At 39.0% G+C, this 23759-nt stretch overlaps 3 protein-coding genes across 4 annotated transcripts in view; 1 reads left to right on the top strand and 2 right to left on the bottom strand.

The window, feature by feature from the left end:
* The window catches only part of SSH2 (slingshot protein phosphatase 2), a 245054-nt gene extending 240394 nt beyond the window's left edge, over positions 1 to 4660 (bottom strand). Inside the window, exon 1 of one of the 2 annotated variants that reach the window (XM_032428751.1) lies at positions 4128 to 4660. In XM_032428751.1, coding sequence (XP_032284642.1) covers positions 4128 to 4190 — 63 coding nt within the window. In that variant the 5' untranslated portion in view covers positions 4191 to 4660. The remainder of the gene's footprint in view (positions 1 to 4127) is intronic. The other variant, XM_032428747.1, reaches the window with a different exon arrangement.
* The window catches only part of EFCAB5 (EF-hand calcium binding domain 5), a 165648-nt gene continuing 145862 nt past the window's right edge, over positions 3974 to 23759 (top strand). Inside the window, exon 1 of the mRNA XM_032428752.1 lies at positions 3974 to 4158. The gene's annotated coding sequence lies outside the window, so the exon portion shown is untranslated. The remainder of the gene's footprint in view (positions 4159 to 23759) is intronic.
* Positions 11656 to 12641, bottom strand: LOC116647394 (peptidyl-prolyl cis-trans isomerase A-like). Its single transcript, XM_032428753.1, has one exon. It carries the CDS (start codon positions 12529 to 12531, stop codon positions 12055 to 12057), a length of 477 nt encoding a protein of 158 aa, XP_032284644.1. The 5' UTR covers positions 12532 to 12641; the 3' UTR covers positions 11656 to 12054.

The following is a 23759-nucleotide window of genomic DNA, read 5'->3' on the forward strand; positions in this document are numbered from 1 at the left end:
AAAACTAAATATCCAAGTTTTAAGAATTACGTGTAAACTAAAAGATAATAGGCTTCAAATAAGGGTATCACCTAAAAATGATTTGCACAGACATAGATGATTTTGTTCTAGTTACAATATAAATGAATTGCAAAGAGTATGAGTTCTTGATTGTATGTATCTCAAGTCTTGGTTCCTTTACTATATTGGCAGTCAAGTTCTCAGGATCAGAAACTCATATCTGCTTCACATCATGGAAAGAGATGTGGACCAGGAGCCAAGGAACTTGATTCTAGTGCAGGTTCTTACAGTAACCAGTTTTGTAACCTTCAGCAAGTCTTTTAACCTTCGTACATGTCCTGCATAACTTAGGAGGCTGCCATAGAGTTAAATTAGATCACAAACACAAAAACACTCTGAAAAGTATAAAGCACTACACAAAAGTAAAATATTTTCACGGTATTTCACTGTGTTTATATGACCATGGATCAACATAGGTATCCACTCAGAAAATTCATAACAGAAAGCAGGAAAGAGATAATTCTTAAATTGCCTATTAATTAGGAAACATCTATTATCTTAGAAGAACAATACATTCCAAAGCTGGCATCTCTGATTCCTCCTCCCCTATATCCAATCAGTTCCCAGGTCCTTTGTGTTTTCTCCATAATCCCTCACATCTGTCCCTTTCTTTCCATTACCACTTCACATCCCCAGTTTAGGCCTTTATTATCTCACACCTGGGCTACCGTAATAACCTCTAACTGGCTCCACTCATGGCCTCCCTCTGCCTCTCTCAAATCCTTCTGGCCAACAGCTGCCAGATCAATTTTCTTAAAACACCACTGTGACCCTATCTGCTCAAAAACCTCTTTAGACTCTCCATTACCTTCCCTATCAAGTTCAAACTTCTAAACTCAGCAGTCCCTGTGCAGTCCCAGCTTCCTCTTCACCTTTGTTTCTTACTACTCTTCCAAAGAAATCCTTCCTCAAACTGGTGTAGTTAGTTAAGTCCTTCAGATAGACCTTGTGCTTTTCTGCCTGTAAGTTTTGGTAATACAGCTTCTCTCCACCTGGAATACTATTTCCCAGGCCCTACCCCAGCCTATAAATATTTTACCCATACTTCAAGGCTGAGCTTGAATCCACCTACTATATGTACTTCTCTTTGATTACCACAAAGGAAAAGATGGAAGATTCTAAAGTTAAATACATCTCCAACAGCTGAGTGACACTGGGCACATTCCTTAATAGTTCTTTGCCTCAGTTTCTTCATCTGTAAGACAGGGATAATAGCAATTTCCTTTGGACATAATGTGAGGAGTAAATGGGTTAATCCACGTACATCACTTGGCATGATCCCTGGCATAGATGAAAACCCAAAAAATGTTAGATATTGTTATTATTACTCTTGCCATTAGTGAATTTATCTTAATCTGAATTCAGACAATACTTATGGCCATTACAAACTAGCTGTTCATGTACATACAGTATCATTTCCCTCTCTTTTTCTACCCTCTCATCTCACATTTGTTCTTCTTCCTATCCCCTCCCATGATTACATGATACTAATACACGGGATCAATGTCTTATACATCTTACTATCTGCAATAATCACTCATACCCAGTAGATGATCAATAGATTTATTTAATCCCCAGTGAATGAATATTGAAGAGCTGACAGTATTGAAATGCCCTATACCACCTATAGTGAAGAAGTAAAATAAAATGCTTAAAATCATTAATTTAAAAAAATCTAAATTTCCAGTCTCACAAAATTACATCTCTCCTTTCATGATTCTCTAGATTTTTTTTTTTCTCTTTTACCTTTAAAACAACTCAACTTATTCATGCAACAAGAGATACAACAGCAAATACATGCAGGTCAGACAGCAGCCAAATATTGGAACACAAGAACCACAAGACAACTCAGCTGAACATAGCTCTGGATGAAGTGAAATAGGAAGACAATTTAAGGGGAAAGGTAACTGGCTCATCAGTCATACAAACACACACACCCACACCCATACACACACCAGTCCCAGGATTCTTTTACACCCAGGGCCGCATAAAAACAGCTGAGATAACCAGGCTACTACAGCAAGTAGATGTAGAAATATCAATCAGTTAGCTCAACAGCTGAGCTTACCACATGATCAATTTAATCACCTATCTCAAAAGTGGCTATTAACATACCTCAATATGCTAATAACTAAGGTTTGGCTAATTAAGTCATATCAAGTAGATACGGCCTTACTATATACTAATCATTTGCCTCAAGAAACTTAGTATGATAACTTGATATATGTATGTTATTATCATAGCATAAACTATTTTTTAACAATACCCAGGGAAAATGATGTTACCATAACACTGGTTTCTAGTGTATCTGCATGACTCTACTAACTTTGAGTTGCTTTCTCAGCCAAAAACAGGCCTGGTGACCACTATCCTCAAAGGGTTTACTAGTAGAGAGAAGTAAGATGGTTTGTCTTCAGAGGACCCTAAAACGTTTTACCAGCTTTGAAGTGCAACTATTCTCAAATCACAAAATATTAAGAGTTGGAAGAGCCTTAGAAGTCCCCCACTGAAGGAATTATTTATACTAACTTCCAGGCAAAAGGCCTTTCTTTGAATACTTTCTTTGAATGGACACTCACTATTTTTGCAAGGCAGTCCACTTCACTGTTACAAAATTCTTCCTTACAATCATTGGAAATCTGCCTCCCTGAACTTTTACCCAAAGATCATAGTTCTGCTCTCTGATACAAGTTAACCTCCGAAATATAATCAATTCTAGAATTAGGATATAATTATCAATTTGGTCACACAAAATACAAAAGAAACCTCAGGAAAAAAAAAAAAAGAAGAAACCATCACTATACACAACAAAATTTTGAAATTCAGGAAACTATGTTGAAATCACAACCCACCATAGTTTCAAGATATCAAAGCCCACGCCTCAGTGAACATACAAATATTAAGAATAACCTGACGTTTCGCAGTGGAAGGTGGTACAGTGTTTACTGAATACCTTTTGGCAACTTGAAACTACTAAATCCACCAACACAGTTTTAAAAATTACAATTCTGTAGGAAGCTCCAGACGGTTTTTCCAATTGCTCATATTTTCATTCTATTTCCTTCTAAAACATCTGCATGTTTTTGAAAGATCCCACTTCGCCCCACTGGTGCAATACTTTATGTATTTATTTTTAATATTTTACGTTTTTAAATAAATATTTTCAAGAATAAAGCCTAAAAGAATGGGGTGTAAAGGAGTGGGGGTGGGGCTAGCAGGGAAGTCAAAGAATTGCCCAGCAGGAAAAGGCTGGTTACTGGGTATTTTCCTTCTGGAAGCATGCTTCACTGGCATAGGTATCTGAAGTAAGGAACCATACAAACACGACCCAAGAACAAGAACGATCATGAGCAATGAGTGTTAAGGCATTAATGTCTGTAACATGTAAATGAACAGGCACTGGTCATCAAGCAGCGCCAGATGCTTCAGGACCTCTTAGAGAAAAGGTAAGGTCCAAGAAGCAGAGACTACGGCCACCCTCTGCGGGAGGGAAAGAGGGAAGAAACCAAGGAGTAACTACCAGCTCAGCAGTCCAATGAAGCCCGAACAGTACCAGAGCACAAGAAAGACGGCAAGTGACTAGGGGGAAGGCACACAACCCGGAGAGCCTGAAGAAGGGGTTGCAGTGTGCGAATACCGAACGGGTCCAAGAAATGGGTGTGGGTAAGGGGCTGTGGTGTGTGTAAGGGGCAACGCAGGAGTCCCATGGTCCTCTCCCTGCAGCAGAGCAACAGAGGGTACAAGGAAGGGGGAGGGTGAAAAGCAAGAATGACTCATTCCCGAAAGGAAGTGTTCAAGCCATAGAAAAGCATGCTACTGGGGGGGGGGGGCGGTTCAGGGCGAGGACTGTGAGAGCCAGGTGCCCACAGTGATGGGGGCAAACCCCAACGTCCCGTAGTTCCCGTAGCTCGTCTTTAAGATGGGGTGTGGGGGGGTTTCGCGGCAGCCGAGTGCCAAGGCCTGGGAAGCGGCGCGGCGCGTGCGCAGTGGCGCTCGGCGGGACCCGCTGAGGCAAAGCGGAGCCGCAGTGACAGAAGCGAGCGGAGCTGCCGCCGGGTGGGACTCACCGAGGCGCAGGGGCTGGAGGTGGTGCTGGGGGTAGGCGACCGCTGGACCGTGACCAAAGCCATCTAGGCGCTGCTAGGTTGTTCCGGGCAGGGCATTCTTGTCCTGAATGTGGGGGGGCGGGAGGGTGACGGAGCCGGGATGGGGAAGGGGGTATGGGATGGGGGTGAGGGGTAAGGGGAGGAGGAGGAGGCCGCGGGAACGGCCACAGGCTCCGCACCCACCACCGGACTCTCGCCTACTGACGCGCCGAACGGGCGGCGGGCGGGCGGGCGGTTCGGCAGCAGCGGGGCACAATGAGCGCTCCCAGTGCGCAGGCGCCACCTGTCAGCAACCGCCTCTCCCCTCGGCGCGCGCCGCCGCCTCGGCGTAACCCTTGAGTTGCCGGAAGCCGCCTGGGTGTTTGCGTCTCCGGCCGCCGCCCGGTCCCGGGTTTCCTCCTTTGCTTTGGAATCGCGCGGTTTGCCCGAGTCTAGAGGCAGTGAGCTGGGATGGGGGGAGGGGCCCCGGGCCGGGGGGCCGCTGGAATCCCCAGTCCTGAGAGACGACCATTTTATGAGGCGGGGGCGCACAGCTTAAGCGATCTTAGTGAAAGGAAACTGAGGTGAAAATCCTGAGGCAAACGCGTTGTCTGGTGGGAAAGGGCTCCGCCGGGTTTCAAAGGCTTTCTCTAGGTGGGAGTGAGACTTACTGGACTGGAGACCCTCTTGGCGCGACCAGAGACGAGTTTATCTCCTTTTGACCCGGCTCTTGGGAGCTTTTTCTGAGCTTTACCACCTTCTGTCTCAGAGCCCATGTTTTATGATGAGACTTTATGAAAGAAAGAAAGGTTTTTAATTTTATACCCTGGCAAGCTTCAGGGTACCCCTCACGCTTCCTCTATTACCCTGGCCCCGGTCTGAGGACTCATTCATTATTCCTAAGGTGGAGAGAGGCTGCATGAGCCCGGGAGGCCGAGAAGGCTGGGCTCACGGAATTATAAGGGTCCAACCTGCTATTTACCTCCCACTTGCTTCCTGCTGGAAGAAATTCTCTTAAATAGGATTTGCTCCTTGAGATTTTTTACTCCTTCGGCTCTAGATTTCATGATTGCACAGACCTACGTGAAATGTAGATTATTAAATATTTTAAAGGAATACTTTTCTAAAAGATAAACCGTCAGCAGACTTCAAGGAAGTAATGAAAAATCAAGATTAAAAGAGGGGGGAAATCTCACTATACAAATACCATTGATTATTTACACAGAGAAAGAGTTGACAAAGCTATTTCTCAACTTGAGTGCATGCTCTGGAATATACCACCATACATATCAAAGCTGTAGAAAACACACACATTAAGGAGTTTGCAGTTATTAAAGCCTCCTGCTCCTGTTGTCACTCAAACTCTTTGGATCTCATTGCTTTCTTTAAACTGATAGGGCTGTCATGAGCTCTTTCTGGCTGCTGTATGGTTAAGTGCCACTAGAGCCCTCTGTGCTGAGCCTTTGTTCTCTCCCTGGGGCCCTGCGGTTGAAATAATTAGCAGGGAGGTTCCATCAAGAATCAGACACTGAGGGTCCCTGTACTGTACAGTCCTGTGTAGAATGAATTGCAGAGAAGCCAGCTGGTAGGCTTTTGCCCCCTGGTGGTGGTCAAGAGTGCCTGCGAGACAAAATTAAACAAAGATGTATGGTTCACCGATTAAACAATCTGTGTGTTTTTTTTTTTTTCCCAGAGCTGCATAGTAAACAGGAAAAGAAAAGACAAAGTTCAGAAATAAGAACTTTGAACGAATGCTTAGAAGACCAAACAGGAAGTTATATGCATAGCTAAGAAACATACATAGCTGAAAGCTGAATGAACTCAGATAAATGAAACATGTGGTTTAGAAATCAAAGTATCATTCTAGAAAAAGTATTATTCAAATCAATAGGTCTTAATAATGTGCTTGTATGTTATTTTTCTTAGTGACTCAGGGATAGCAACACTGATTATCTAGTTTTGTGTAGCAACATACTATTAAGAAATTCTTTTGGCAGATGACTTAATTCCATTAATCTTATATTGGGAAAGATCACTACCATAGGAGTCAGAAGACCTGGCTCCTAGCTCCAACTCTGTGAAACCTTAGGCAAATGGCTTAAACTTTTTGAGCATTAGTTTCTACAATGGATTGCTAACTCACAGGATTCCTGTGATCAAATGAGATAATGCATGCTAAAGTACAGTATAAACTATAAAGCCCTGTATGTAGTTAAGATAACTTTATTATTCTCTAAAGTTTGTTCCAAGTTCAGTCAGCTTTTTCTGAGTGTACCCTATGTGTAGAAAATAGCATCAAGCAAAAAGGGAATAAAAAGGACTTAAAAAGACATGATTCATGCCTTTTCTTAATAGTAAGAGAAGTAGATTAGTGGTGAAGATATGTCTCATTTGCAGGCAGATATAGAAGATCTTTGTTAAACATATCTGAGGTGATAAAATCCTGGTTAAAATTAGGATTATAAAAAAAAAAATTTGGAATTAGGGGTGCCTGAGTGGCTCCGTCGGTTAAGAGACTGCCTTCGGCTCAGGTCATGATCCCAGGGTCCTAGAATCGAGCCCCATGCTGGGCTCCCTGCTCAGCAGGGGAGTCTGCTTTTCCCCCTACCCCTGCTCATGTGCTCTCTCTCACTCACTCTCTCCCTTTCAAATAAATAAGTAAAATCTTTAAAAAAAATTGGAATTACAAAATACCCAGATTCACATTAAGTTTATTTGTATCAGGAAGTTAATTTATTAATTTACAGAGGAGATAGCTCTTCCTAGTATATAACCTTTTAAGGAAACTAAGATTTGGAAATTACTGGTGCATGTTCATTAATCACCATTAATTGAGAAAATATTGAGTATGTATTATATGCTACACACTGTTTTAAGAAATAAAAGTCTGTCTTTCAGGGGCTCAAAGCCTATTAGCAGGGAAAAACACACCAAATAATGACATAATGGTTTAGCGGTACTGTGGTTTCAGTCAACTTTGCTAGGCCCCCAAGGGGGATACGTATACAGGAGAAGCCTAGATATGTACCAAGTGCTTTAGAAACACAGAGGAAGAGGTCTGGGAAAATGCAGTTTATGATACTGGCTTTCAGGCTTTGGTTGCAGAGCTAGATCACATGTGAGCATTTGAAATCTATGCTCTCTGCTCCATTTATACCTATTCTTCCCTGGGCTCCACCTTGGTTCCTACTTGGTCTTCTGGTGATCTGAGGGAGGAAGTATCTACTTTTATTAGAGAAAAGACCCTAGATCCTCTTAGTATGTTAGTTGAATTTGAGAAGAGAGAGACCAAGAGCAGGATTCCTAAAAGAGGCAGCCAGAGACAGAAGTCCTCCTACTTCTATTTCTAACACCTTTATTCTTCCCACCTGTTATAATGGAGGCCTACTTGTGCCATTGGAATTCCTTTAACCCTTAACTTGTATCATCACTTCTTCAGGGGTGAAATTATAGGAGAACTTTTGAAATTCTTTTCTTTTTTTTTTTTAAAGATTTTATTCATTTATTTGACAGAGAGAGACACAGAGAGGGAACATGAGCAGGGGGAGTGGGAGAGGGAGAAGCAGGCTTCCCGCTGAGCAGGGAGCCTGACGAGGGGCTCCACCCCAGGACCCTGGGATCATGACCTGAGCCGAACGCAGACGCTTAACGACTGAGCCACCCAGGCGCCCCAGAACTTTTGAAATTCTTGAGATCAGTTGGTTCTTAAGCTTTGAGAACTTGATGAAAACTATTAACTCTCCAGAAAGATATACTTGCACATTTCACACACTCACTGAAATCCATTGAGAGTCCTCAGGTTAAGTTTGCAACGACATGGATGGAACTAGAGGGTATTATGCTAAGCGAAATAAGTCAATCAGAGAAAGACAATTATCATATGATCTCACTGATATGTGGAATTTAAGAAACAAAATAGATAATCATAGGGGAAGAAAGGAAAAAATAAAACAAGACGAAACCAGAGAGGGAGACAAACCATAAGATACTTTTAATCATAGGAAACAAACTAAAGCTTGCTGAAGGGGAGAGGGGTGGAGGAATGGGGTAACTAGGTGATGGACTTTAAGGCAGGCATGTGATGTAATGAGCACTGGGTATCATATAAGAGTGATGAATCAGACCTGTACCTCTGAAACCAGTAATACATTATATGTTAATTAATTGAATTTAAATTTTTAAAATGTTTTAAAAAAATAAAATGTCAAAAAAAAAAGAATCCTGATCTGGGGCTAAAGCAGTGCTTTTCAACTCTTTTTCATATCATGACATCCATAGAAATGATATTTGTATAGCACACTGAGATAAACTAAAGGGGATTTGGAGGCAACTATATGGGGCTTGGTGAAAAAAACTTTTTATATAATATAATGAGAAAAAAATAAACATATTAAGGATGATATTAAATATTGAATTTGTATGAGCTTCTGAATAGTCTTCTCAAAAATTAAATGAAAAACTTGAGATTGCTTCTATAAACATTACATTTTCTATGTAGGTTTTTAAAAACATTATTACAATATTATTGACTACTCTCTTTGCTGTACCTTTCACCTCCATGACTTATTTATTTTATTATTGGGAGTTTCTACCACTTAATCCCCTTCACCTATTTCACCTGAACCCCTACCTCCCTCCCCTCTGGCAACCACCAGTTTGTTCTCTGTATTTATGAGTGTATTTCTGCTTTTTTTTGTTTGTTTTGTTTTTTTGGATTCCACATGTAAGTGAAATCATATATCTTTGACTTATTTCACTTAACATAATACTCTTCATGTACATCCGTGTTGTTGCAAGTGGCAATATTTCATTCTTTTTTATGACTAATATTCACATATATATATTCATATCTATCTATGTATCTATCTATCTACGACATCTTTTTTATTCATCCATCTATCAATGGATACTTGGGTTGCTAACATATCTTGGTTATTATAAATGCTGCAATAAACATAGGGGTGCATATATCTTTCCAAACTGGTGTTTTGTTTTGTTTTGTTTTTTAGGTAAATACCCACTAGTAGTATTACTGGATCATATTGTAGTTCTCTTTTTAATTTTTTGAGTGATCTCCATGCTATTTTCCACATTGGCTGCACCAATTTACATTCCCACCAACAGTGCACAAGGGTTCCCTTTTCTCCACATCCTCGCCAACACTTGTTATTTCTTATCTTGATACTAGCCATTAAGACTGGTGTGAGACAATCTTTCATTGTAGTTTTGATTTGTCTTTCCCTGATGATTATTGATGTTGGGCATCTTTTCATATATCTGTTGGCCATCTGTATGTCTTTGGAAAAATGTCTAGTCAGGTCCCCTGCCTATTTTAAATTGGATTATTATTTTTTTTTTTTTTTTAGTGTTGAGTTGTATAAGTTCTTTGTATAATTTAGATATTAACCTCTTTTTGGTCATATCATTTGCAAATATCTTCTCCCATTCAGTAGGCTGCCTTTCTGGTTTGTTGATGGTTTCCTTTGCTATGCAAAAGATTTTTATTTTGGTGTAGTCCCAATAGTTTATTTTTGCTTTTGTTTCCCTTGTTTGTTGGGGCATATCCATAAATATGTTGCTAAGGCCAAAGTCCATACTTATGTTTTCTTTTAGGAATTTTATGGTGTCAGGTCTCACATTTTGGTCTTTGATCCATTTTGAATTTATTTTTGTGTGTGGTATAAGAAAGTGGTCCAGTTTCATTCTTTAGCATGTAGCTGTCCAGTTTTCCCAGCACTATTTATTGAAAAGACTATCTTCATTGTATGTTCTTGCTTCCTTTGTCAAAGATTAATTGACCATATAAGTATGGGTCTATTTCTGGGCTCTCTATTTTGTTCTATTGTTCTATGTGTCTATTTTTGTGCCAGTATTATCCTGTTTTGATTATTATAGCTTTGTAGCATATTCTGGAATCTGAGATTGTGATACCTCCAGCGTTGCTCTTCTTTCTCAGGATTGCTTTGGCTATTCAGGGTCTTTTGTGGTTCCATACAAAATTTTAGGATTATTTGTTCAAGTTCTGTGAAAAATGCTGTTGGTATTTTGATAGGGATTACGTCAAATCTGTAGATTGCTTTGGGTAGTAGGGATATTTTAACAATACTCTTCCTATCCATGAACATGGTATATCTTTCCATTTGTTTGTGTTATCTTTAATTTCTTTCACTAGTGTCTTATATTATCCATAGTATAGGTCTTTCACCTTCTTGGTTAAATTTATTCCTAGTATTTTATTCTTTTTGGTGCAATGGGAATGTATTTTAAATGTATTTATTTCTCTTTCTGCTACTTTGTTATTAGTCTATGGAAATGTAACAGGTTTCTGTATATTAAATATATACCCTGTATATATTACTGAATTAATTTATTACTTCTAATAAATGGTGGAGTCTTTAGGGTTTTCTATATAAAGTATCATGTCATCTGCAAATAGGGATAGTTTTACTTCTTCCTTACCAATTTGGATGCCTTTTATTTCTTTTTCTTGTCTGATGGCTGTGGCTAGGAATGCCAGTACTATGTTGAATAAAAATAGTGAGAATGGACATCCTTGTCTTGTTCCTGATCTTAAATGAAAAGCTTTCTGTTTTCACCATTAAGTATGATATTAGCTGTGGGTTTTTTATTTATGGCCTTTATGATAGTGAGGTATGTTTCCTCTAAACCTACTTTGTTGAGAGTTTTTATCATGAATAGATTTTGCATTTTATCAAATGCTTTTCCGCATATATTGAGATGATCATAAGGTTTTTATTCCTTCCTCTTGTTAATGTGATAAATCACATTGATTGGTTTGTGAATATTGAACCATCCTGGGGTAAATCCCACTTGACTGTGGTGAATGATCCTTTCAATGTATTGTTGAATTTGGTTTGTTAATTTTGTTGAGGATTTTTGCATCTATGTTCACTGGGAATATTGGCTTGTAGTTTTCTTTTTTTGTAGTGTCTTTATATGGTTTTGATATCAGGGTAATTCTGGCCTCATAGAATGAATTTGGAAGTATTCCTTCCTCTTCTATTTTTGGAATAGTTTGAGTAGGATAGGTATTAACTCTTCTTTAAATGTTTGGTAGAATTTAGCAGTGAAGCTATCCAGTCCTGTACTTGTTGGGAGTTTTTTGAGGACCTACTCAATTTCATTACTAGTAATCAGTCTTCAAATTTTCTATTTCTTCCTCATTCCATTTGGAAGATTGTATGTCTTGAGGTATTTATCCATTTCTTCTAGGTTGTCCAATTTGTTGACATATAATTTTTCATAGTTTTCTTTTATAATCCTTTGTATTTCTGTGGTGTCAGTTGTTATTTCTCCTCTTTCATTTCTGATCTTATTTATTTGAGTCTTCCCTTTTTTTCTTGATGAGTCTGGATAAGTTTATCAATTCTGTTTATCTCTTCAAAGAACCAGCCATTGGTTTCATTGATCTTTCTATTGATTTTTTAAGTTTCTATTTCATTTATTTCCACTCTAGTCTTTATAATTTCCTTTCTTCTACTAACTTTGGGCTTTGTTTGTCCTTCTTTTTCTAGTTCCTTTAGGTGTAAGTTTACATCATTGTTTTGAGATTTTTCTTGTGTCTTGAGGTGGATCAGTATCACTATAAACTACCCTCTTAGAACTGCTTCTGCTACATCCCAAAGATTTTGGACCATTTTGCTTCCATTTTCATTTGTTTCCATGTTTTTGTTGTTATTGTTGTTGTTTAGTTTTTATTTCATAATCATAAACTTAACTCTGCAATCCAGCTAGACTTTGAGGGGGGTAGGGAAAATATGGAACCCATAGAACTGCAGTGAGAGCACAAAGATTATAGGATATTTCAAGCAGATGGGGGTGAAGGGGTACTTTTCTGAGCTACAGAAGGAATGGTTTGGTAGTTAAGATAAAACACAAGTCAAATTTATTAGATTTGTCCACAGTCAGCAATGGTGATCTTCTTGCTGGTCTTGCCATTCCTGGACCCAAAGTGCTCCATTGCTTCCACAATATTCATGCCCTCTTTCACCTTGCCAAAGACCACATGCTTGCCATCCAATCTCTCAATCTTAGCTGTGCAGATGAAAAACTGGGCACCATTTGTATTGGGCCCAGCATTTGCCATGGACAAGATGCCAGGACCTGTGTGCTTCAGGATGAAATTCTCATCATTGAATTTCTCCCCATAGATGGACTTGCCACCAGTGCCATTATGGCCTGTGAAGCCACCACCCTGGCACATATATCCCAGAAAAATCCTGTGAAAACTGGAAACCTTATTATCAAATCCTTTCTCCCCAGTGATCAGAGCATGAAGGTTCTTTGCTGTTTTTGGAACTTTGTCTGCAAACAGCTCAAAGGAGGTGTGGCCCAAGGGCTTGCCATTCACAGCAAGGTTGACCATGACTGGCGGTGTGGGCAGCTCTGGGGTGGTGGCATATGCAAGGCTGTGTCCATGTACTTTTTTATTTCCTCTTTGATTTCTTTGTTGACTATTGGTTGTTTAGTAGCATGTTGTTTAGCCTCAGTGTGTTTGTGTTTTTTCCATTTTTTTTCCTTATAATTTATTTCTAGTTTCATACTGTTGTGGTCAGAAAAGATGCTTGATATGATTTCAGTCTGCTTAAATTTATTAAGACGTGTTTTGTGGACTAACATGTGATCTATCCTGGAGAATATTCCATGTGCACTTGAAAAGAATGTCTATTCTGCTATTATGGGATGGAATGTTCTCTCTCTCTCTATATATATATCTGTTTATCCATCTGGTGTAATGGGTTATTCAAAGCCACTCCTTCCTTATTGATTTTCTGTCTGGATGATGTATTCATTGATGTAAGTGGCATATTTAAGTCCCCTACTATTATTGTATTACTGTCAATTTCTCCCTTTATATCTATTAATATTTGCTTTATGTATTTAGGTGCTCTTATGTTGGGTGCATAGATGTTTACAATCTTGATCTTGCTGGATTGATCCCTTTATCATTATGTAATGCCCTCTTTTTCTCTGGTTACAGTCTTCGTTTTTTAAAGTCTGTTTTGTCTGATACAAGTAGTGCTACCCTGGCCTTTTTTTTTTCACTTCCATTTGCATGGAACATCAATTATCATTATCCCTTCACTTTCAGGCTGTATGTGTCTTTAAGTCTGAATTGAGCCTCATAGACAGCATATGGATGCATTTTGTTTTTTTATCCATTAAGTCACCTGATGTCTTTTGATTGGAGCATTTACATTTAAAGTAATTATTGATAGGTATGTGCTTATTGCAATTTGTTGTTTTGTGGTTGTTTTTTAGTTCTTCTTTGTTCCTTTCTTTTTCTCTTGCTCTCTTCCCTTCTGGCTTGATGGCTTTCTCAGATTTATTTCTTTTTATTTTTTTGTGTATCTATTTTAAGTTTTTTATTTGTGGTTACTGTGAGGTTCATATATAACGTATGTGTAGAGGCAGTCTGTATTAAGTTGATGGTCACTTAAGTTCACATGTGTGCTGAAGAACACATTCTAAAGGCACTAAATTTTTACTCCCCCTCCATGTTTTATATATGTGATATTATATTTTACATTTTTATTTTGTGTATCCCTTGACTAATTTTTATAGATATAATTGATTTGACTGTTTTTGTGTTTTAACTTCCTTACTGGCTTTGTAAGTGATTAATCTACTACTTTACTGTATGTTTGCTTTTACCAGTGAAATTTTTTCATGGTTTTATTCCAGTTATGTTCTTTTCTTTCCATTTAAAGAATTCCCTTTAGGGGCTCCTGGGTGGCTCAGTTGGTTAAGTGTCTGACTCATGGTTTTGGCTCAGGTCATGGTCTCCAGGATATGAGACCAAACCCCATGTTGGGTTCCTCGCTAGGTATGGAGCCTGGTTGGGATTCTGTCTCTTCCTCTCTCTCTGCCCTTCCTGAGCCTCCCCTCACACTCTCGCTCTCTTAAAAAAAAAATAATTCCCTTTAAACAAAGAACAGAACAAACAAAAAAAAGGAATTCCCTTTTTTTTTTTTTTTTTTAAAGATTTTATTTATTTATTTGAGAGAGAGAGAATGAGAGACAGAGAGCATGAGAGGGAGGAGGGTCAGAGGGAGAAGCAGACTCCCTGCCGAGCAGGGAGCCTGATGCGGGACTCGATCCCGGGACTCCAGGATCATGACCTGAGCCGAAGGCAGTCGCTTAACCAACTGAGCCACCCAGGCGTCCCAAAAGGAATTCCCTTTAACATTTCAGGTCATCATTCAGAATTTAAGAAGAGGTCAAGAGCTTCCCAGATAAACAAAAGTTAAAGGAGTTCATCACCACTAAACCAGTCTTATAAGAAATGTAGAGTTTTGTGATTGAAATGACCTCATGTAATTCCTGAACAAGACAATTTAACAATGATCACTTGGTAGTCATTATTGATGAGAATATAATTCATGCAACTAGGTGATAAATTTAAAACAATTTTCACAACAATTAAAAACTTACAAGTATAAATTATATTTGACTCTAATAGCTCTTACTTTTTTTTTTTTTTAAAGATTTCATTTATTTATTTGAGTGAGAGAGAATGAGAGATAGCACGAGAGGGAAGAGGGTCAGAGGGAGAAGCAGACTCCCCGCCGAGCAGGGAGCCCGATGTGGGACTCGATCCCAGGACTCCAGGATCATGACCTGAGCCGAAGGCAGTCGCTTAACCAACTGAGCCACCCAGGTGCCCCTCTAATAGCTCTTACTTTTTCACACTGGCAAATGTAATGTGACAATATCTTATGATTACATGACTGGATTTAGAATATCCAAATATATTTTCATATCAAGTATATATTACAAAATAATGATGAAACTGTAATTTGCAGAGTATGACTATGTTATTACAATGAAAATTCTGCAGCTAACTTGGATGTAACTAAAAGGACACATCAGCCATAAACAAAGGGAAGAATTCAATATATATGAAGAGAGAGATTGGGAGCTGAGTCCATAAGGAGTATCTGGCAGGTCTCCCTGCCTTTCCTGGCCATACCTTGGGCTGTGAGTCCTGCCCCTTGATTACCTGGAACATGCAGGTAGCTCTAAGGCTCAATGTTTATGACAAGCAGCAATACTTACTGCAACTGGCTTTGGAAAATGATGCCCTGGTAGTAGAATACTCCTTGGCTTTGCTTCTTTATTAAAGAGTACTTGCTTTAATAAAGCAAGTTCTTCATTGTGCTTACCTCCTTGGGGACCATGGGGGACACTAGGGTGGATCATCAGGCTCTGACTACTTTGGGCTACTCTCCGAGAATCCTTAGAACAAATTGCTCTGGCCAGGGGTGAATTATGTAGAGGCACCAACCACCCCAGTCATTTCAGGCCACTTAGAGCTGAATAGATAACTATCTTGCAGTACATCTGTAACTCATTTATTTCACACTAAATGAAGTGTATCACTTAAAAGACTATGGTTTATATAGCTAAACTTGTTAAAATGGGGGGGAGGAAGAAATCATAGTTTCTGTTTTTAATAATCCAATTCCTTACATTTGAAATGACTAATTACAAAGTGACATAGCTATAAATTAATTAGTACAGATGGAATATATAATAGCTGGAGTATGATTGAATCATATATTACCTTCACCTGGTTGTAATTTTTAATAAAATTTAATAATCTTTTACTAACTTTAATAGTCAGTGTCCAGATAGGAAATAGAAATCACACCAGTTATTTGAATAGATACTTTAACAAGAACTGTTGATTAGATATAAAGTTAAGTAGATGATTGCAAAGCTAAAAAGAGACATCTAAGGTATGATAGAGAAAGCAACTGTTACTGCATCTAGAGCTGGGGGGAAAAAAGAAGCAAAGGAAGCCATAAAAAAAACTGAAATCTTGCCATTTACAATGACATGGATGGAACTAGAGGGTATTATGCTAAGCGAAATAAGTCAATCAGAGAAAGACATGTATCATATGATCTCACTGATATGAGGAATTCTTAATCTCAGGAAACAAACTGAGGGTTGCTGGAGTGGTGGGGGGTGGGAGGGATGGGGTGGCTGGGTGATAGACATTGGGGAGGGTATGTGCTATGGTGAGTGCTGTGAATTGTGTAAGACTGTTGATCACAGACCTGTACCTCTGAAACAAATAATACATTATATGTTAAAAAAAAAAAAAAAAAAGAAAAGAAAGAGAGAGAGAGAAGATAGTAGGAAGGGAAAAATGAAGGGGGGGAAATCGGAGGGGGAGGTGAACCATTAGAGACTATGGACTCTGAGAAACAAACTGAGGGTTCTAGAGGGGAGGGGGTGGGGGGATGGGTATTAAAGAGGGCACGTATTGAATGGAGCACTGGGTGTTATATGCAAACAATGAATCATGGAACACTACATCAAAAACTAATGACATAATGTATGGTGTTTAACAGCATAATAAAATAAAATTTAAAAAAAAAGAAGCAAAGGAAAAAATGTACAAACTTAGAGGAGTGACCCCCACAGAGCTGAAACTCAGATCTCTGAGAAGACGCTGCTCAGCTGGTGTTGGTGTCTCTGAACTTAGAGGAGGGACTCCATAGGACCCAGACCTCTAAGGCAGGAACACTGGCTGGCTGGTGTTGGTGTCTTTGAGTCAATGAAATGTGTAGAACTGTAGAAAAACTACAAACTGGATTCAGTTGTTGCTATAGAAAGGACCTGCTGCTACCAGGATAAAGAAGCATTGCAGAGGTAAAGCATACAGGAACCAAAAATTCACAGGAAGCAGTCTTGAGGTAGACAGGAAGGAACAATTCTATTGTCCTTCTTTAGTCTTGGGGTCTCTCTCTGGTGCCACCAGTTAGAAGAGCTTAACAGAACCAGCTGGCAAGCAAAGAAATGTGGTTTTCAGAGTCCCAGCTCCAGCATCAAAGAAGAATACAAAAGGGTGAGTGTAGAGCTGACATAATAATGTAGTAATTAGCACTTGACTGATATGGAAATTGATACCAGAAATGGAGGTTATCTTTCATCCTCTAGTTTGCATATATTTTATGAAGACGGTTAAAGACCTTGCTACTTCCTGCTCCCCAGATCCAATGACTGTAATGTCATCAGTGTGCTGGACCAACTCAGTGCTGATTGGAAGATCAAGATGCTCAATATCTCTGTGGACTACATTATGGTAGAGAGCAGGAGAACTGACATAGCCCTGGGGCAAGACAGTGAAGTTATACTGTTGGCCTGCCAAGTAAAAACCAATAACTGCTGGTGTTCTTTCCCAATTTGTATGGAGAAATAAGCATTTGTTAGGTCAATAGCTGCATACCAGGTGGCAGGGATTGTGTTGATTTGCTCCAGTAAAGATAACTACATATAGAAGGCAGCTGGGGACATCACCTGATTAAATATATAATTCTCTACAATCATTCTCCAAAATCCATCCAAACAGGCAAATTAAATTGGCATGAGATAGGTTTCATCACTCCCTGCTTCTTTCAAATCTTTATTGGTGTTACTAATCTCTGTAATTGCCCATTCTGCCATCCCACGAAAGCAATAATTTTTGTTTACTCTCCTGGTATATATGTATGTGGAGGAGGGGAGCTCCCAAGGGCTACAACTTGGCTTTTCATACTATAAGGCCACTTATTTCAGGATCAGAGAGCCAATATGGAAATTCTGCCAGTTACCATGTATCTATTCTAATTATACATCCAGGAACTGATCAAATCACTATAGAGTGGTTCTATAGATTTACTTAATCTACTGTGATTAGTATGAAGACTCAATTTCTCAGGGGGTGGGAGAGTGGGGAATGAGTTAAATAGGTGATGGGGATTAAAGAGTGCACTTGTGATGCACAGGGTGATGTATGGAATTGTTGAATCATTGTATTGTACACTGGAAACCAATATCACACTGAATGCTAACTAACTGGAATTAAAATAAAAACTTTTAAAAAATAAAGGGAAGGTGCAAGGACTAAGCTCTGGGAGCACTACAATATTAAGAACTCTGAGAAAAGAAGAATAACCAACAAGAGAAACATAAAAAACAATAGGGAAGTGGGAGAAAAACTCAGATATTGTTATCCTGGAAGCCAAGTGAAGAAAGTACAGGTTTCCCCCACTTTCCCCCACTATCTGAAAGTACAACATTCTTGTGAGACCGTCTGTAAGGCAGAATGACATAAAGCAAAGAAACAATTACCATTAATTTATATGGAAAATTCTTTTGAGTATTCCTAGACCCAAAAAATCAAATCTCTTAGGCTTTTCTGATTTCTTAGGACACATCTTGCTAATGGATGCACAAAATACATCGAGATAAAGCACAGATGCTCAGACACAGTTCAAAGCTACAGTTGCTGAATGCTGAGCTACTGAGTGTGGTTCCTGGGGAAGGAGCTTAGGGTGTATACTGTCTCTACAATGGCTTGCTGAGAAACAAATGCTGAATGTTATTTTTACTTTTTTGCCTTTTTTTGTAAAAGCAAAAATCCTCTTCAGATTTCTTTCCCTGAGGGAAACCAGACTGTGGTCAAGGCATCAAGATTAACACTCATTTATGACCTCAGGACCTACCTCACCAATATCCCAGTTCAACTGTGTTCAGGCTTTTCATCACCACTGGCAGAAATGGTGCTAATCTTAAAGGATCCTGAACCCCAAGTCAGGCCTTGGCCATTACAACAATACTTCATGAGACCCTCATTCTGTGCTGTGCACAGTTCAGTAATACTTTGCTAGACATCCCAGCAAGCAAAGTCTTCCATGTCCATGCAGGTTTCAGCATGGGGAAAGATCAGTGTGAAGATTCAGGTGTCCTCCAAAAGTTCCTGGGTTCTCACCAGACCATCCTCCTTACCCTCTTTGTGGTGCTGTTGTCAACAGCTTTGTTTTTCTAGCATACAATACCTTCATAAGATACAGACAATTCCAGTTGTTTATGTACCAACTGTAGGAACACCACAGCCAGATTCTTATACCTCCACACATTTCCTCCCCACCCATTCATGACTCCACAGCCCCCACCAGCCTAAAGTCAGCTACAACACAGTGGCTATGGAGTATAAGGCACTAACCTCCACTTAATAGGTCCCCTTGACTATGGAAGACTGGAGATTTCTAGCCCTAGACCTGGAGCCTAGCAGCAACCTCTACACTCATAAGCCCCTAAACAAGGCTTCTGAGAACTGTAAACAAAGGATCCCAAGCTGTTCCATTAAAAAAAAAAACAAAAAAGACTCAATTTCTCACCTGTCTACCACAAGCCCACACTTAAACTGGTGGACTGAAGTGGCACTTATTGTTCCCAGGAATTAACATTGATGTAGTGCCAGTGTTTAGAAATCCCTGAAAAACCTGAATATTTCTTTTTCCCTGGCACGTAGTCATTTTAGGAGATGGCCACAGGTCGTGTTGGGAAGACTTGGAAGAAGATTTTCAGTATATACTTATGGCAGTGCTGCAGTATCCTCCTTTAAGGAGATCCAACCTTGCCTTCAGTTATGGGGCTTAGGCCTAGAAACTGGTGAGAGGTCAGAACTCTCCACCGTGGTGACTAGAGTCATATTTTTGGCCACCATGTATGGATTTTTTATATTATATATAGCTAACCATTTCAGTAGGCTGGCCATCTATTTTATTCCTAGGACCACCATAATCACTTAGCCGCAAAGATTGCTGAGAGTCAAAAAACATGTGATTACCACTATATTTCTACTTTGTCCTTTATGATAAATGTGCCTACTTTGTCTTTGGTGGTTAAACACTAATATTTGGCCTCTGCTACTCTGAAATGGGTCATCCCACCTGCGTAACCTACAGAAGAAAGCCACGATAGAGCTTTTCAAGGATGTAAGTATTCCCATCACTAATATACTTTTCAATGCTTCAGTAAAGGGATCTCCCCAGAATCCTTTCAGAGGATGTACTTGGAGGGGGGCGGGGAGTGGATGTGCACGTCAATATGTGATAAATCTGCTCCAACATTCCTATCTCCCTAAGCCTTTGGATTTCTCCTTACATTATGCCAGGGAAGTTCTAGTATCTCAACTTAAACACATGCCACTGTGGAGTCCAAGTTTCAGTGAATTTACCAAATAAATGATTGGCGTCGTCACTTCCAGCTGTAGGTGCTATAACCTTAAGTCCTTAATTTCTGATAAGTGTTCAGTATTAACCCATATTAACAAATTCTAACAACTCAGCATTATATTCTGTGTTCCTTTCTTTAACTCCCTGATAATATACTCTTACAAATATTCCCTGGGTTTATGCCCCTATATATGCAAATCGTGAAAATCCTTTGCTGTAAAAACTATTTTTTCCTGGTCAGACTTTGTATTTGCCCTGCTGGAGCATTTTAACATCTGATTTTAGTTATGAGTCTCCTAGAAGTAGGAGGTGGTTGTGATGAGTCTTGAGGAAAGTGGGCATCTCCTAGTAAGGCAATTCCCCCAGATGAGATTATTGCAAGGTTTTCAATTTAGTGAAGGCTAGTCTCCACAAATACAGGAGGACAAATTGCCTCCATTGGCAAGAGAGACTCAGAAGTTTGAGATTATTAGTCTCCTAGTCCCACTAAATGTTGGAAATTTGGAATGAGGTCCTTCTTCCCAATCAGTGCCCCAATTTTCACAAGAGTAACTTGGCTGGGATGTGAATTCAATTAATCCTATAATTCTACAACCCCATAATTCTTGATAAGTTGACCCCTTTATCATTGTATAATGACTTTCTTTGTCTCTTGTTGCAGCTTTTGGTTTAAAGTCTATTTCAAAGTCTGATGTAAGTATAGCTACCTCTGCTCTAATTTGGTTTCACTTGCATGTACTCTCTTTTTCTTTCCCTTCACTTTGAGCCTATGTGTGTCCTTAAAGCTGATGTGAGTCTCTTGTTTAGGCAGCATATAGTTGCGTCTTGTTTTTTCACCCATCCAGCCACTATATGCATTTTGACAGAGAATTTAATTCATATACATTTGGAGTAATTATCAATAGGGAAGAACTTAGTAATATCATCTTGTTAATGGTTTTCTGGCTGTTTCATAATTCCTTTGTGCTTTCTTCCTCTCTTACTGCCTTCCTTTGTGAATTGATGATTTTCCATAGTGGTATGCTTTGATGCCATTCTTTTTATCTTTTGTGCATCTACTGTAGGTTTTTGCTTTGTGTACCATGAAACATTGATTATAATAATTATTTTAAGTTGATAACAATTTAATTTCAACTACATACAAAAACTCTACCTTTTTACCCTCCCATTTTGTTTTTGATGCCACAATTTACATCTTTTTATATTGTATATCCATTAGCAAATTTTGTAGCTATAGTTATTTTTAATACTTATGTCCTTTAACCTTTATACTAGAATTAACTGATTAATACACTACCATATTACAGTGTTGAAGTGTTCTGAATTTGACTATATAGTTATATTTATCAGTATGTTTTATATTTTCGTATGTTTTCATGTTACTAATTGGTGTCCCTTTGTGCCAGCTTGAAGAACTCCTTTCACATTTCTTATAAGGCAGTTTTTGTTTGTCTGGGAAAGACTTTGTCTCTCCTTCATTTCTGAGGAGAATTTTGCCAGGTAGAATAATGATTACTTTAAATATATCACCCCACTTTCTCCTGGCCTGTGAGGTTTCTGATAAGAAATTCACTGATAGTCTTATGGGATTCCCTTGTAAGTGACATACTTCTTTTCTATTGCTGCTTTCAAGATTTATCATTGTCTTTGGGTTTTGACAGTTTTATTACAATGTGTCCTGGGGAAGATGTCTTTGGGTTGAATTTGTTTGCAGACCTATGAACTTCATGAACTTGGATGTGCAAATATCTCCCCAGATTTGGGAAGTTCTCAGATATATTTTTTAAAATAAGCTTTCTGCCCCTTTCTCTCTCCTCTTAGACTCTCATAATATGTAATTTCTCTTAATGGTGTCCCATCAATCCCATAGGCTTTCTTCATTCTCCTTCATTTTTTTCCCTTTGCTTTTCTCTGACTGGATCATTTCAAATGATCTGTGTTCCTACTTAGTATTTACCCTCCAAAAAATGAAAATGTTAATTTGAAAAGATATATGCACTCTCATGTTTATTGCAGCACTATTTACAATAACCAAGATGTGAAAACAACCCAGTGTCCATCAATAGATGAATGGGTAAAGATGTCTCTCTCTCTCTTTTGCTCTCTCTCTCTCTCTCTCTCTCACACACACACACAGGAATATTACTCAGCCATAAAAAAGAATGAGATCTTGTCATTTGTGACAACATGGATGGACCCAGAGGGTATGCTAAATGAGATAAGTCAGAGAAAGACAATTACCACATGATTTTACTTATATGTAGAATCTATAAAAATAAAATAAATAAACAAAAAGCAAAAACAAACTCATAAATACAGAGAACAAAGAGATGGTTGTCACAGGAGAGAGAATTGAGGGATAAGCAAAATGGGTGAAGGTAATGGGAGACACAGGCTTCCAGCTATGGAATGAATAAGTCACAGGGATAAAAAGTACAGCATAGGGAATATAGTCAATGGTATTATAATAGCATTGCATGGTGACAGTTGATAGCTACACCTGTGGTGAGCATAGCATAGTGTATGCTAAATGAGATAGCATAGAGATTTGTCAAATCACTATGTTGTACACCTGAAACTAATGTAACATTGTATATCAACTATACTTCAATAATAATAATAATAATAATAATAAATCTGTGTTCAGATTCACCAATTCTTTCTTCTGCTTGGTCTAGTCTGCTATTGAAACTCTTCATTGAATTCATTTCAGTCCTTGTATTCTCCAGCTCTAAAATTTCTGGTGTTCCTTTTTATGTTTTTCTCTCTGTGGAACTTATCATTTCATTCTTTTATTGTTTTCCTTATTTCATCAAACTGTTTATCTCTGTTCTCTTGTAGCATTCTGACCATCTTTAAAACAATTATTTTGAATTCTTTGTTGGGTAATTTATGAATCTCTACTTCTTTGGGGTCCATTACAGGAAGTTTACTGTGTTCCTTTAGTGGTGTCATGTTTCCTTGATTCTTTGTGATCCCTGTCACTTTTGTAGGTGTTTGTGTGTTTGAAGAAGAGTCACCTCTTCCAGACTTTATGGAATGATTTAGGTAGGGAAAGACCTTCACCTGTATTTGGGGGCATGCTGGAACATGCTGTGACCCTTAGTCTAGTGCTGCAGGATGCTAAGTGTGAGGGCATGTAGTGCCTGTGGATGGGGATGGGTGGGGGGTGGCATGGTGTCTCATTGGCTCAGGAAGCTATGGTCCATGACATCAACAACTGCATGATCTTTGGTGAGAGCTTCAGGCAGTACACAGTGGCTCTGAGGACTGTTGGATTCTTTTTTTTTTTTAAGATTTATTTATTTTATTTTATTTTAGAGAAAGAGAGAGCGCACATGAGCTGGGGGAGGGGCAGAGGGAGAGGGAAAGAATCCTAAAGCAGACTCCCTCCTGAGCACGGAGCCTGACACAGGGCTTGATCCCAGGACACCAAGATCATGACCTGAGCCAAAATTGTCAGATGCTTAAGCAACTGAACCACCGGAGTACCCCAGGACTGTTGGATGCTTTAACAGAACCTCCAGTCTACTGGCTAGGGACCATGCCAGACAGTGATGGTGGCCACAGCCAGTGGTGG

The sequence above is a fragment of the Phoca vitulina genome, unplaced genomic scaffold (genome assembly GCF_004348235.1).
Source record: "Phoca vitulina isolate PV1807 unplaced genomic scaffold, GSC_HSeal_1.0 scaffold40, whole genome shotgun sequence".
Lineage (NCBI taxonomy): Eukaryota > Metazoa > Chordata > Mammalia > Carnivora > Phocidae > Phoca > Phoca vitulina.